Consider the following 16,506-nt stretch of genomic DNA (forward strand, 5'->3'; position numbering starts at 1 on the left):
ACGCCAAAATGCTCGTGACCAGAGTGCAGGGTATTGTAATGTGGTAGGTCTTCTCATGGTGCAACCCAGTAACGCGAATTCTACCACAAGTCATTATACCGTTTAATCATTGTTTGGCGAAGCTTGATGATATGGTCCTTGCACCTATAAAAAACAAACTACAATCCAGTCCACATATGCACTCTCGAATGAAAATGATAGCACATATCGCAGCAAATCCGTCGGAAAAAATCAGCAAATCGTTCTCCAAAAACACCCTCTACCGCCTTTGCTATGCTATTGCAATTCAACAGCACATTCTACGATAAAAAAATGCTTGTTTCGGTGTCTTACATCACCTCTTAAAGTTCGTCCCATGAATTTAGAATCATCCTGTATATTTGTACAATGAGAAAGACATCAATGAGCTAGAACTACTTACGCCACCTATCAAATAAAACTGTAACAATTTTTCGATTGAAATTAGTAACGCGATTTTGATTAATGTGCTATATAAAAAAAACAATATGGTATGACATCAGTAAATATTTTAGATGCGATGATATATATATTAATTAATGAAGTTTGCCTCGAAATTTTAGCAGTTGTTATTTGTGCGTGGTAAAATCAAAATCCGGTTACTAATTTCAATCGAAGAATTGTAGCAGTTTTATTTGATAGGTAGCGGAAGGTGTTCTACTTCATTCATGTCATTCTGACATGTAATATAATGCTGTGCTGTATAATTGTTTTCAATGTTTTCAAGAAGGCATAGTTTTGCTGATGAAATTTTATCTTTACCCATTTATTGGTTATGGACAAAAGTGCCTGAGAAAAGTGCCATTTTTTTCATGGTGAATAAATTTGCGAAATATGGCCGTCTAGAGTCTGAGAATGCTTCCATGTACACAGTTTTTTGCTGAGCAGAATAAAATTCAAAATATTGTATAACGCAGCATGTTATTATATCATTTCGCACAGATATCGAAATTATGTGAGCAAAGAAACAGGTCTGTTGTGCAGGTGAAATAAAAAGGGGGGGGGGGCAGGGAGAGGATACCTTCAAAAAATATCCGAGATAAAAAAAATAGTTCTTCCTTATTTCCGGCAGAGGCAGGGTCGTCTTAAGAGCATTATGGACCCCCCCCCCCACACGAGCGAAGTGATTTTTTTAGGCTCCTTTATGGCCAGAAATTATTGTTCGCCAACCCTCCCCTCCGTGATCTTGAAGCCGCCGTGCCCGGAAGAGCCCATGCGTTCAGACGGCACTGGCTACATTCGCTCTGTCTGTCTAAATATTTCCTTCACCAGCAGCATCATTGCCTAGCGGAAATGCTGTTGTTGAAGGTTGGTGGCGGATGAAACGTTTGGCAAATCAAAACGTTTGAAAAGAAACAACAAAAACACAACTCGTTGTATCAGAAAAAATAACTGTCCATCGAGTGAATATGAGATTTATTTTTTTGTGCGTGTGGTACAATCACAATCGTGGTTTTCAATCACAATTGAAAAAGAAAAACATCGATGAATTGGCATATTGGCAATAAACATTTAGCAATCGGCATTACTGTATACAAAAGGACATTATCTAATCGAAATCTTCAAAAAACGCAGGGAGAAAGAAGCACCAGGAGCCCCATATTAGGGGTAGGCCCTTAAGCCGAGATCTTCGGGTCCTCCCAGAATAGAATTGAATTTTTCATTTCCCCCCTTTTCTAGTCAATAACTACGAAATGATATACACACATTATTTTGATCTTGGGCTAGAGTCCTGTCACAATCTTCTGTTGGCCTAATATATCCCCCGACCCTCCCATATTGACACATCGCCTTGGATCAACAACCCCCTAAAGAAGAGCCTAACTCTTCTCTAGAAGGCGTTGTTTGGGTCCGTTCCTTGGTGACATGGACGGCGTTGCTCTGACCTCCGTGGCTGTATGAAAACTATACACTGGAGACCAGAGCTGGATAAATATATTGCCCAAGCATGTAACATTTCTACCGGGTATATATATATATATTTCAATCACATGCCCGACGCGGACATATAAAATGTTTTTCATCGATGATAATACAAGCGCTCCTCTACGCACATGCGTGAGAAATTCCACAGAAACACTAACTTTGGCAGCCAAGATATAAATGCGTAAACAATTTTGATCTATTTTTTGCGGTCCTAATATTTAGCAGCCCGGTGCGGGGTCAAGGCCCCTCATATACTGCAACTGGGCTCGTAGACTGGAATCTTTGGTGTGTCTCAAGGCCAGGATTTTTCACGGGTCGTTCTCTAATATTTCTCGGTTAATTTTAACTGTTTTGTAAATTTAACTCTTTCGGTAAAAATAATGGGATTGATCCTAGGCTAGGGTGGTCAGACGTCCCGGTTTCCAGGGAGAGATATTTTTCTTTTAGTTTTGAATCGAGAGGGCTACGTCATCAACACGACCCTCAAGTTCGGAAAACGCACATTTCGCTAAAGATTACTCCTAAACGTTTGTGTGTGTCAGCAGGATAAATTGTGTTGGCTTGGACGTTGATGAATGAGTTCGAATTCTATTAGCTTTACCGTACCGATAGCATTTTTTTTAAAGAGAAATGCGCAGAAAATATTGCTTGAAATGGAAGAGTTTTGCGTTAGGCGTTTTGCTGCCACCTATCGAATAAAACCGAACCATGTGTTATAATTCTCAGAATAAAATGATTGGTGGCTGTAAACTGATGTGCGGCATAAAAATACACAGCACAGGGCATAAAACTACGAATGTTGTATGTTTTATTTTTGTATTGCATACCGATGTGAATTTTATGTCTCAAAATATCAGTTACTATGTTTTTATATTTGTTGCATAATTTTTTTTTGTAAAAACGCAGTAACCGGTATTTTGGTGCATCGGTAGGCAGGATAAAAATAAAAAATATATGGTTTTATATCATATATTCTGCATTTTCATGCTGCTCATCGATTTAAAACCATCAACCTATTTTTTTTTTTTGAGGAATTATATCAGGTAGTTCTGTTTTTATTCAATAGGTGACAGCAGAAGTCCTAGTTTAAAGTGGTTTCTTGTATTTATAATAGCACAAAGTATGAACATATTAAATATAATAAGCCACAGAAAGTTAGGAAATTTTCCTCCAAATATTTTTTTCACCGGCTCGCAAATTATTTTTGCCATTTATGCTGGTTCGTGAAAATTTTTACTCAGTTTCAGCAATGAAGGAAAGGTTAAAGAACACTGACTTAAACCGAATAAGACCCAGGCTCTTAGTGCCAATACAGGTAATTTTACTCATATTGCCTTTTATTGGGGGGGGGGGTCTTTCTTTCTTTCAAACCGAGCACAACTCAGGTCTATCACCATCTATGGGCGATTTATTACCTAGTGAGTTGTGCTGGAAGTGTACATAACAGTCTGAGTCAGTATGTAGTGCCGTGTTTGATTTTTCAGTGCTGCCATCTATATTTCAGAAGTGAAGTGAGTGATGTGTTATGATTGAATTACATTTGTACTATTTGTAGGTTTGTTGCTCTCTGTGGCGAGACTTATTAAAAGGGGAGATCTCGGATCACATTCGCGCCTCGAGGTTGGGAACCACAGAAAACCAACTTCAGCCAAACACCACTGTGGCGACAGTGGGGTTCGTCACTATGACCACTCGATCACCACAGCGGACTTGGAGACCTGGCCCCCCCTGATATGTGAGAAATAACCGAAAAAGGGGAAAAAGATGGCCAAACCTATTGTTCTGTCACTTCGGTCCCCCCCCCTTCCGGTAATGAAAGTGGTCCCCCTATGAACGAAATTTCTTCTGGCTACGGGCCTGTCACCGAGACTCCATTTCCGTCAACAGTGAAGATAGCCTCCAACCCCTACAGATATGGACGAAACGGAAGTTCAAATTTCATTGAACCAGAAATTCTCTGCCCGGAACCAGGGGCTTTAGACCTGCTCGACATCGCTTGACTTGAGATTTGTTCAGATCAGGGGTCTGCAATGCGTGCCCACCTAGTCCTTTGGCAACATGTATGTAGTTTCCTTCGTGGCCAACGGGATTCATTAAAATGTCGATTATTACTCTCACTGTGTTTATACGGTTGAAGTGATCCTGGTGTAGATGATTTGTATTCATAAATGGATTAATTCGGGGGGGGGAGGGGGAGTGGTGGTAACGTTCGAACCCTTGCCACGAAAAACCGTGGGTTCTTGAGCACCGCGACTCTGACGACACTGACCAGAACTATAAGTGCGGCACGGTCGAAATCACTGTTCCATAGTGTGAAGTAGTCAATAAGGAGGAAGTGGGGGGGGGTTGCCAGAAATATATTATAACATCACTGAACATCTCTACACGGTGATTTTGGTTCAGGGTCATTGTCGTGCGTAGCCAAGTTGCTGACGCTACTGCCGTCTACCATGGACACCATCGTGGCTGCCGACGCGGAGGTGTGGAAGACGGCGACCGCGGGAGACGACATCTTCGTTTTACTCTTGGTGCATTCGAACGTGTCCTTGAATTTTTTCCAGATCCTCTGCTTGCACACGAATATGGCGAATATATAGACTCCGTGCAAGCAGTTGAGTACGCCGGCAACTCCGTACAGGAAGTACAACCCGGTTATCCATGGTATGAACTCGGCGATCCAAACCAAACCCATAACGATGACGAGTCTTATATACAGCCGGAACCTGGGGGGGAAAAAATCAAAAACACATCGCATGAGAAAATTCTCCTTCAGAAATATCAACACATTGAAATAAATTTCTATCACTGTTTTGGAATTTAAACCCATTGTGCGTTCATTTTCCTAGTTCTGCCATCTATCGACAAAAGACGCGAATGTTAGGTGCTTTCGAAGTTTTATATGTTTTTTTTAAACTAGGAAGTTCCTCAACCTAATTCTCGAGAGCATCGAATAACAGGGCCGCAACAAGGGAGTGGGGGAAGAGAAGCAAACGGGTCTGCTGGTGCCACAGGCACCGGGTAGCGCTCATTCCAAAAAGGCATAAATAAGGAAAAGGCAAAAAAAAAAAAAATTAAATACGTAAGAATTTATTTGAAAAATTCAAACTCTTTTAAGTAGAGCCAGGAGCGGTTGAAGGTTACCCCTGCCGCCCCTAGAGAAGACCCTTTCTTACATTTAAACCGAGCGCAACTCAGGTCTATCACCATCTATGGGTGATTTTTACTACCTAGCGAGTTGTGCCGGAAGTGTAACTGTGTGTGTATACCTAACAGTCTTGATGTATATTTCAGAAGTGAAGTGAGTGATGTGTTATGATTGAATTACATTTGCACTGTCTGTAGGTCTGTTGCTCTCTGTGGCGAGATTTTTTAAAAGGGGAGATCGGCTCGCATTCGTGCCTCGAGGTTAGGAATCACAGAAAACCAACTTCAACCGACCACCACTGTAGCGACGGTGGGGTTCAAACCCGGGACCTCGCGACTCGAGTCCGTCACTATAACCACTCGATCACCACAGCAGCTAGGGAAGACCCTGGCGGGTGGCTGACAGGGTATTTGCACAGGTGACCCCGGGATAAACCAGATTTTTTTTTAGTTCAAAGCCACACATCATTGTTTACTGAACTATGATTACACCCACCCCACTGTTAAAAAAACTGCCCCGTATTTTGGATCAGGATTTTTACCATTTTTAATTTCACCAGATAATTTGATACACAGCACAGCTCTTTGATGAGCCATCGTTACTAGCCCCGACAACTTGCAGCAGAGTCCCTAGCCTGAGACCTCTGGCGCGCCTCCCTATAGTGAATTTATAATGAGGAACAACAAAAAATAACCAGAATCGCCCCCACCCCGGAGACTTGTCAGCCCCGTCCTTGTGGGGATCATGATCATTACCTGCACCTGGTACTAGAAAAATTTGCTGACACTCATTCATTTTGGAGCCCGACCCATCCTCGTGATTTTTTACGGGGAAAAACAAACTCAGAACCCCCTTGTTAGCAGATCCTTGTACGGTAAAAGGATCTATGTGAAGGTTTGGTCGGGGTGATCACTCCCCCCCCCCCCAACCTAATTGCGATAATTCATGAAATTTTTGGAACTTCTATATGACAATATTGAAACAACAAATTCAAGACAACTTCGACCAAAAAACGAGTAAAACTGACATTTCTCAAAAAAAGTCGAGATGGGGGAAAAACCCAGAAAAACGGGACCGTCACTGAAAATACGGGGCAAAATGTGAAACATATGGTCACTCGATGTGGGGACTAATTTTTGCGAGCGATTTGTGAAATCGCCCCTTCCAACAGCGAGCTCTAGATCCACCCCTTCTTTTACCGTCCTCTTGTTGCGGCCCTTATCATTGCTCACTCTTACTGTGTGAAGAAGCACACAGTATATCTTTCATTAAGAAATTTATTTGAAATTCGTCTCTATATCATTCTTTTTCTGGGGTCACGGTCACAGGCCCTGTCTTTTCCCCCAAGTTTTCTCAACATCTTCGTCATCAAAGTATGGTTCAAGAGCGTTATGTCATGTGAGTATTTTACTATTGGGAAGTATTGGAAACTTCTAAACATTGGGGCTTTGGGTTTCATCTATCCACACACTGCTAAACCACACACGCACCTCGTCCACATTCCTCTGCGGAATTTATAACGAATATGTACACGTTGGAATGTGCGTGCACGTGTAGTGAACCAGACGTGAAGTTTTTTCTCTGTAATGCTTGTTATGTGCGGTGCCGCCATCTACCATCAGTTTTTCCAACTGCGAGTGACGTATACTTGTATCGTTGTAGACCTGCTGTTGCTCTCTGGCGAGACTTTTTAACGGGGAAATCGGCCCGCATATGGGGTCTCGAAGTTGGCATCTATCTACAGACTGGAAAACATAATCGGAAAAATGAAACCGATTATGGAACAACTGCTGCCATCTGATATTTATCGGGAAAAAATTAAACTTCTAGTACCACATTTGAAAAACAAGATGGCAGTAAATGCTCCTTCAAGAAAATTGAATGAAAAAATCGCCATGAAAAAATATACGTCAGAGCCGTACAGTTTTCGAAAGAAACTACAGTAGGTCAAGAGTAGAACCCCTTAATACAGGGGATATATGAAGTCGTCTTAGTCAGGACCAGCCATATTTACGTCAGTAACGAGTGTGAATCGAATGTATAGAGATAATTTTGTACTGATTAGTTATCTGGACACGCTCTTTTTTTCCAACTGGCACTTCTTAGAGAGAACTTGTTGCATCGATGGTAGCAATATTATCAGGGCTGCAAATTCAACACGCAAACCGCCATGTTTGTTGACGTACAAAATTTTGGTGGTTACTAGTTGACATCTTTTCGTTTGCTTTTTAAGTAATAGATGGCAGTATGGGTCCTATTTTCTTCTCTGACTCATTAATACAGTTCTCAATTTTCTGGATAAATGGCAGCAACAGCTGCAGTATTTCGACATGGTCGAATAGTCATAGTGACGGTCTCGTATCACGAGGACTCGGGTTCGAACCCCACCGTCGACACAGTGGTGGAGGCTGAAGTTGGTTTTCTGTGGTTCCCAACTTCACGGCGCGAATGAGAGCCGATTTCACCCTTTAAAAAGTCTCACCACAAAGAGCAACCGGACAACAACAGCACAATTATTCAATCATTGCAATTCACTAATTCACTCATAGTTCGAAAAATTGGTGGCAGATGGCAGCACTACACATAACAAGCATTACACAGAAACAAAATTCACGTGAGGTTCACAACACGTACACGCACATTCCAACATGTGCCAGTTCATTAGAAATTCTGCAGAGGAATATTTACGAGGTGTATGTACGGTTGAATAGTAAGTAGTATTTCTTATATGGACTTCAAATTGAATTAGTACTAGATCATATTTGCCCGGAAAACATACGGGAAATTGGAATCACAAATTGAAAAAACACGGGCAATTGCCAATCGTTGCCAAAAACGATGCCAAAGGTGAACACAATATTGAGTTGAGACAGACGGCCCTGCTTGACTCGTTGATAACAGTAAGCAGCAGGTTCTAAGACCATTCTGCGAGCATTTTACAGACACGGAAAATAGAGTCTGGGTCACGGCCGTCACCAGAAATTTCTTTAGGTAAGAGGGGATGACATATTTTAGGGAGGGGCACCGAAGTGACAGAACAAAAGACTTAACCCGTATTATTTTGTAGTCATATTCCCACACCTTGGGGACCGGACCCCCTCTCCCCACCACCACCTCTCACTGTAGTCGTCGCATCAACAAAGGTCAAACTTACGAGATGAATTTCTTGCAAATATTCCGGAACGAGTTTAATGAGAGCTTTCGAGAAAAGTCACCAGGTGGCGTGACGTCACTGTAGATAATAATGAAACATTATTGCCTCTATAATTCCACTTTCATTATTTATATACATTATTATAATTAAGCTGATTAATGGCATGATATTTTCTATCATTTCCCGAAACGCCATCATCGAATCACGTGATTTCGTCATTAAAAAGCATTTCAACCTTGATTACCATGTACTACGGATTTACAAATAAGTGGCGAATGAATACGGGCGGGAAGAACCCATTACGTGACTTCTTCCGGCTAACAATAGATCCGGGTAACAATGGTTCACCAAGTCGTGATCAATAGCTTTTTTCCAGAACAATGATGGACGTAGCATTTGTTGTCATGGTCTAGTGGTCACAATGACGGAGTCGTATCGCGAAGACCCGGGTTCGAACCCCACCGTTGCCACAGTGATGGTCGGTTGAAATTGGTTTTCTTTGTTGTTCCCAACTTCGATGCGCGCATGCGAGCCGATCTCCCCGTTGAAAGGACTCTCTACAGAGAGCAAAAAGCCTCGATACAATTATTCAATCACGACACTTAACTCATGGTTATAAAAATTGACGGCAGACGGCAGCACTACACATAATAAGCATTACACAAAAGCAGGCTTCACGTTAGGTTCACAACACATACATTCCCAGCATGGCCAAGGTCTTGATCACTCTTTTGATCGTACACATGCTTGCGCTCGCTCTAGGTCCCTCCTATGGTCATTCACATGCTCTATGTCACTCTTTTGCTCATTGATGTGCTTGCACACTCTTTTGTTCACTCACATGCTTGCGAACTCTCTAGTTCATACGTTTGGTCACTCACTGAACTAATCCCTCACACTCTCGACAGAAGCGGATCTAGGGTGAGCTATAAAAATTTTGTTGCCTTCCTCCCATATTCCAGTGATTTTCTTGATCACTCATTCCTTAAGTTGGCCTCCCCTCTGAACTTGCCGAAAGTGTGCATGTGCACCTAACAGTTCAAGTGCGTATCTGGTGTCCTGCGTGAGTTCCTGTTGCCATCTATTTTTCAAACTATGGTTGTATCGTTTTGTGGGTCTTTTGTTCTCTGTGGCGACACTTTTTAACGGGAGATACGGAACCAGCTTCAGCTGACGGGGGATTTGAATCCTGGTCCTCGTAATGAGAATCCGTCACCATGATAATATGACGACTGTGCTGGCATCTGCCTTTCTAAGTGGATGAAATCCGACTAATACTACGGTTATGGATACGACAGCGTACTCACCTCGTCCTGTGCGTCTTCACGTGGGCGGCGGCCGCGTCCTTTTTCACCCTGAGAATGGTCAGAGCCGTCAGGCCGAACATGCAGCAGTTGGCCAGCAATATGAGCCCGACGGGGCCCATGAAATACAAGAGGAACGCCTGGACGCCGCTGAGCCAGCAGCGCTTTTTGCCGAAGTTCGGCCTGTGCTCGTCCGGCACGTGCCTCAGGTTGTCCACGACGAAAGCCGGCAGCGCGCACACCAGGGTCATGGTCCAGGCGTACAGCGCGTACTTCCAGAAGCGTGCGCTCGGGGGACCAGACTTGACTGACGACATCGTCCTCATTATGTCGTAGGCCATGACGTTGGTCCAGAAGAACGCCGCCAGGAACAGCAAGTGCACCAGCAGCGAAACCATCAGGCAGGGCACGACGGCGATACTCGTCCTCAGCGAGAAGTCCACCACGAGCAGCACGTAGCACGCGATGAAGCACGCCGACAGCGAGATGACTATCTTGCCCGGCATGGACCGGTGCTCCCTGATCCTGTAGTAGATGAAGATCAGAAACACCAAGCACAGTATGCTCAGACACATCTCGGCTATCAGGAACGGGTAGTACTTCGCGAAGGACGGGTTCCTGACCGTTGTGCCGTTGCCGTCTTGGGTCGACGTCCCATTCGTGTCGTTCGAAGCGGACGTCAATATTCGACCGGCGTCGTCCTCCTTCCCGTTCGTGTCGTGGTAATGCTCGTACGTCGTCATGGATCGAAGACAGCAATAACGAGAGGATCGGTCGATCGATCGTCAACAATCACTGTAATGAAAATTACAATCGAAAATTATAGTCATAAAATCTCCGATAAAGATTCAGAGAATCTACATGTGGAGTGTCTGTGTCGCCGGAAAGACACGCCATTGGCCAAGGACGGGGAGTTTCCAGCGGAAGGATGCGATTCTTAATACATTATGCACGCTATGCAGAAGCTGTGTAGTTAGCGGTCCTTGCCTCTGACGTAATGCCAAAAAAAATAAAAAATGGGGGCGGGTGGGGGCGACGCTTCCGCGTATGGAATCTTCTCTCTCATTGGATATCGTTTCTCGTGAAACGCTTTGTAGTGGAAATGGGAAACTACTAAAAACATGGATGATGTAATCGAAGACTCATAAGTAGAACCCGGATTATGCGCAAATGCAATTGCATATTTTAGCGCTTTTTTGCAGTTAGCGCATATGAATACATAAAAATCACCGAAATTTCATAAATAAGTGCATATCTTTTAAGCATTTTTTCTATATTGATCGCAATGCTCTCTAACGTTTATTAACGTTATATTAACAAGATTATTTTTAACTTTTCGCGATGACGGAAAATATTCTACTATTGAGTATCATTCATTTTATATTTCGGACACTTTTAAATGCATATTTTTGCATTTCTAAATACAAGCGTTCGTTCTTCATTTTTAGCGCATATTTTACTTTTATATACAGTGTGCTTTTAATATGTATATATATAGTTTTTCCATTTTTGTGCATACTTTTTTAATGCGCATATTTTTCTTTTATGCGTAGTTTTTGTCGTTTTGAGGATCCGGGTTCGAACCCCACAGTGGTGGTCGGCTGAAGTTGGTTTTCTGTGGTTCCCAACTTCAAGGCGCAAATGCGAGCCGATCTCCCCGTTAAAAAGTCTCGCCACAGAGAGCAACAGTCCTACAACGATAAATCATTCAATCATAACACTTCACTCGTCGTTAGTAAAACTGGTGGCAGATGGCAGCACTACACATAACAAACATTACAGAGAAACCAAAAACTTCACGTCAGGTTTCACTACACGCACATTCCCGCATGTACCGATACGTTGGAGGTTGGGCGGGGTGCATGTGTGGTGTAGCAGTAGTAGGTAGGGCCTCCAAAAAATGGCTCGGGGATCCATGATGTTCTTAAGTCAGCCACGTCGTTGGGCAATTTGCCTGTTGTGGCGTTGTATTTGTATTTTTTTAATATGTAAATGCATTTTTTTTTCATTTCACGTATACGGTATATTTCAATATACGTATAATGTTGAAGAGGCATATATTTTTTTCTATTTCATGCATATTTTCACAGTTTTCATGATTTTTTAATTTTTTTGGCATTTTCAAACGCATTTTTTTTTCATTTTTGCGTACATTTTTCATTGTTTTGTGCTATACTTTTTCATTATATATTAGATGGATTTGTTTTCATTCTTCGCACATAGTTTTGATCTAATGGCGTATCTCAACGTATTTAAATGAAGAAAAGGATGAAAATTCAGAAAAAAAATATGTAGGAAATAGTTTCGGAATTGATGGAAATTCAGAATTTTTTAGAATTGATCAAAATTCAGAAGTTATTCAAAGAAAAAATGACAATAATCCCATATATGGTGAAAATTCAGAACTCATGGGGAAAAAACAATTTCATAATTATTTCTTTCTAGTTGAAAATGCAGAATTCCAGAAAAATAAGAATTTTTGAAAGAAATTGTTGCTACCGTGAGTTAAACTCCCCCTAAAACGCGGGTGTCCGGTGCGACCACAAGTATCGCACAGCTCAAAGGGCGGCTCTGGTCCTACTGCATTAAAATTAAAAACAGAAGAAAATGATGAGAAATTTACCTCTGAGATATCAGCATCGGATCCCAATATGCCTAGAATTATTTCCAAACGGACATGGAGAAGCGGAATGAGTGAGTCACTCATAAGCCAGCGAGTGCGCGACTCTCGATTGGTTACGTGAAAGAAGCGCAAAGACAAGAGGCGCATAAATTACACTGAAGGTCGCTTTTATATACAAAAAAGAGTATTTCCAAAATGAAAAAAAAAAGAAGAAGACATGTCCGCATGTTTTTTCATAATGAGGGATCTGAATGCACGGGCGTACGCGCGTATTTATTATTATTATTAGCAGTACGCTTCGTAGTCATTATGCGTTATGATCTGTAAAAACCCATTCCCCTTTACGTAAGAAATGGTAATGATTTTTTTTTTCTTACTTTCGAATCCATTTCACCTTCGGTAACAGATCATGAGCGTTGACCTCGACTTTCTATTACCTGCTGATAGCTTTACTAGAAGAGACGGACGTCTCCAGATGTCGCTCATTTATCAACTCGGATAAACGTCGTATTCAGAAGAGATCTCGTCCTTAAGCCTTTTTTTTCCTAGGAGTAGGTTTTTTCAGCACCGCGTTAATTGAATAAGATCCATTTCGCGTCGGCAGAAACGTGTAACATTAACACGCTACGCGTTTATATGGTGCGTCAGCTGTTCCGTTGTCGGCACATCTCCATTCAAGCAGGGCCACCCTTACCTTACTAATTTCGGTTCCTCTTAGCGCCGATTACATTATATATTTTACGGGAGAGGAGAATTGAAAATTCAGAAGGTATAAATTCAGAATAAATTAAATAATTTCAAAATTGATTAAAATTGGAAAATTGGATAAATGAAACAAATAATTTAGAATTTGCTGAAATTCAGAATAAATGAAAGAATTTAAGCAATTCAGAATTCCAATGTTGTCGAAAAAATGCATAATTCCAGAATTGATGAAATTTCAGAATTTATGAAAAAAAATTATTGTTACTTAAAAAAAATTATTGTTACTTGTAATTTGTGTTAATTGCATTTTTAATTGGGTTGCTGTATTTTTGAAACATGTGACAACCATATTTTTATGGGCATCTTTTTATCAGCCACCTCGTTGGGCATTTTGCCTGTTGTGGCGTTGTATTTGTATTTGTATTTGTATTTGTATTAAGTGCGCCCCTACCCAAAACATGGGGCTCGGTGCGTCCGCACCTGTTGCACACCCCCCCTAAGACATAGGCGGATATAGACACGAAAGGCTGGGGATGGGCACGATGATGGCAATTCATATATGCATACGCATATACATTAGATCAATCGCCTCTCGGACCATACGCAAGATACTTAATTTTGCATGCAAAACCAAATGAGAGGAAACACAATTTCGACATCATTTCCTTTTTTGAGAATGCGTTTCGTACACGTGATCACGCAACATCCCTTTTCTTGCCAACTTATATGCATGTGTGTGGTGGCTGGTCTTTTCGCTCTTCTTTTTTTAAAAAATACGAGATTCTTCTACATTGTGGAAAGCGGATGAGGATGTTTCCGATCCGCGTCCGCGCATATATTAGTCATTGCGATTCATGACGTCATCAACGAAATATATCTTCTTTTTTTTAATTAATAGAAGAAAGGACAAAGAGTGTCCAGACCGTTCACAATGGTGAAATCCGAACATATTTCAGCAAATGACCTTCCAGACGAAACAAACAGTTTTGCGCATTACATCTGGGAAGTCTCACGGATATGTAGATATAGGAAAAATGCAATCTGAAAAAGACGTTTACGTGGAGACGGGCAAGAGCGATTGTTCTTCACGCACACACAGGATGTTTCGGAAATGCATGTGCAAAATTCTATGAGAGGGCGGTACACACAAGGTACACATTTCATTTCATACCGTACAGCGCCCACGCTATATCGACAATTGTCAATTTTATCTATTGGCACAGATGAGGGGCTGGACGGTGTCGGGTGTTTTATTATACATGTACAGAGTGTCCCACAATCGACTGACAGTTCTCAAAATGGGATAGCAAGAAAACGATGACAGATATTAGAGTCATTCTTGCGGAACGTAGATGTGCAAAGTAACTACAAAAAGATTTATTTGATTAATTATTACTAGAGTTGTTGGAAATGGCGGCCGCTAACGTCATTGCACAGTCTACAACGACGTAAAAACGATTCCCGGACGCGAAACTGAAGTGCAATCAATTCCATCTTTCAAATAAGACTGTTTTGAGAACCAAACATTTTATTTGTACTCAAATAACACTGAAATAAAAAATAATAACATAAACAAGTCAAATAACGTACATTTATAAGTCAAAATCGATTCTAGTGAAACTCTAAAAAAGATTACGAATCATGTAGATGAGAATGTCATTTCTTCATATTTTCTTTTACGCATATAATTAAAGGGTCATCATGGTATCGGTGTTGATGCGACCCCGAGGCTTTCGATTCCGCATTCGTTGTTGCCTCTGCGGATGCGGAAAAATCCGTCTTCACCCCAAGACGTGCCCCAGCTGTTCTTTACGATCCAATACTTCTCTCCGGTTTCGGTGTCAGCTCCGTATCCGACGACCAACACGGCGTGGTTGGTGATGAAAAAGGGGTTGAACCCGTCCCTCAATCCCGTGTGATGGTATATGCCACCGCTGTACTGCTGGAAGTCCGGGTACACCTCGAAACCGACGGCGATCGGTCCGTTCCAAACCAATTCCAATCTCATCAACTCTTCGTTACACCTGCAATGGAAAATGATACGCAGTCGGTATGGGATTAGAGATACTTTAGAACGGAAAATAATAATAAAAAAAAAATGTCATTTTGAAGCAGGTTTCAGAGGTTTTACTCGTTATTTGTTACCGGATGTTAAACAACACGCAAGAGCAAGTTTGAAAATCCTGACGTGATTTGGCAGGATGGCGATTTGCAGGGTTAGACCTGCGAGCGGCTGAGAACCAAAATAGTCTCATTAGTGGTTAGAGTTGGATCGCTCCGAACATTCTTTTTTCACGTTCACATCATACGTCTTAATGGGATCATGGAACCATGGTTGCCAAATTACGCGCTTAATCACGAAAATCTTGATGGCGAAACGGTGGTCGACTGAAATTGCGTTTTCCAACTCCGACGCACAAATGCGAAATCTCAAATTCAAATTTATAAAATTATCTCCCACATAGAGCTGGCAGACCCCTCAACAAAGTTAAATGTACAAACATTTTCAGGCTGTCATTTGCATTTCGATTTGAATGATAGATGGTAGCACTTTTAACATGTGTCGAGTTTGGGCTCAGTCGTCGCAGCATTTTGAACACACAGCATGCACATCTCAGACTCATATACACTGTACGTTAGTCTATTGGGTTCAGTGGTTAGCACACTATCCTGGAGAACGAAATAGTTTATCGGTTGTCATGGGTTCGAATCCCGATAGGACATTGAAAAAGTTTTTGCCGCTGTGGTGGTCGAGTGGTTATAGTGCCGGACTCGTGATGCGAGGATCCGGGTTCGAACCCCACAGTGGTGGTCGGCTGAAGTTGGTTTTCTGTGGTTCCCAACTTCAAGGCGCAAATGCGAGCCGATCTCCCCGTTAAAAAGTCTCGCCACAGAGAGCAACAGTCCTACAACGGTAACTCATTCAACCATAACACTTCACTCATAGTTAATAAAACTGGGGGCAGATGACAGCACTACACATAACAAGCATTATACAGAAACAAACTTTACGTTAGGTTGCACTACACGTACATGCACATTACCGCATGTACCGATTCGTTGGGGGGTTCCGCGGGGGGGGGGTTGCATGTGTGGTGTAGCAGTAGTAGGTAGGGGCTCGGGGATCCATGATGTTCTTAAGTCAGCCACCTCGTTGGGCAATTTGCCTGTTGTGGCGTTGTATTTGTATTTGTATTTGTTAGGCACACATATACATGAAACACTTTCTCGCATGCACCTACTCTCTAGAAATTCCTGAGAAAAATGTGTATAAGGTGTATAGAAGGACCGCAACTAGATACTTTGTCAGCCGGGGCAAGCATGCATTTTGGCGACCCCGTGTAATGTAGAAAGAGCAGTTAAAGGGTGAATTCGGCACCTCCTCTAGTCCAGCTCTAGTCCTGGGGTCACCAGCCCCCCTCCCCCAGTTTCGTCCCAGGATATCTGTAACGTATAACGATTCTAACACTGATTACTACAGATGTAAACGTCGTATGGAATTGAAATTTAAGTTTTTGTGCGCAGTTTGGCTGTGGTCTGAACTGAAATGTCGACAATATCGGGGGGGGGGGGTGATATTAACTTGATGTTCTTCACTCGCAGTATAACGAGCTTCTTTTCTTTACTCATA

The 16,506-nt window shown here is 42.1% G+C and overlaps 2 protein-coding genes across 2 annotated transcripts; both read right to left on the reverse strand.

Moving 5' to 3' along the window:
* Positions 1–1,424: 1,424 nt before the first annotated feature.
* On the reverse strand, positions 1,425–10,381 carry LOC149088985 (putative G protein-coupled receptor Mth-like 3). The gene is made up of 2 exons (XM_089251150.1): positions 9,551–10,381; positions 1,425–4,667 (listed from the first exon to the last, which is right to left on the reverse strand). The coding sequence occupies exons 1-2, from the start codon at positions 10,288–10,290 to the stop codon at positions 4,313–4,315; spliced, it is 1,095 nt and encodes a 364-aa protein (XP_089107276.1). The 5' UTR covers positions 10,291–10,381; the 3' UTR covers positions 1,425–4,312.
* A 4,061-nt stretch (positions 10,382–14,442) lies between these two features.
* On the reverse strand, positions 14,443–14,907 carry LOC149088986 (dipeptidyl peptidase 1-like). Its single transcript, XM_089253267.1, has one exon. The coding sequence runs from the start codon at positions 14,881–14,883 to the stop codon at positions 14,575–14,577; it is 309 nt and encodes a 102-aa protein (XP_089109393.1). The 5' UTR covers positions 14,884–14,907; the 3' UTR covers positions 14,443–14,574.
* Between the last annotated feature and the right edge of the window lie 1,599 nt (positions 14,908–16,506).

This window comes from Pholcus phalangioides, unplaced genomic scaffold (assembly GCF_987345545.1).
Source record: "Pholcus phalangioides strain wild (caught in Gottingen) unplaced genomic scaffold, Ppha-v1.0 ptg000003l_1, whole genome shotgun sequence".
In the NCBI taxonomy this organism is placed as follows: domain Eukaryota; kingdom Metazoa; phylum Arthropoda; class Arachnida; order Araneae; family Pholcidae; genus Pholcus; species Pholcus phalangioides.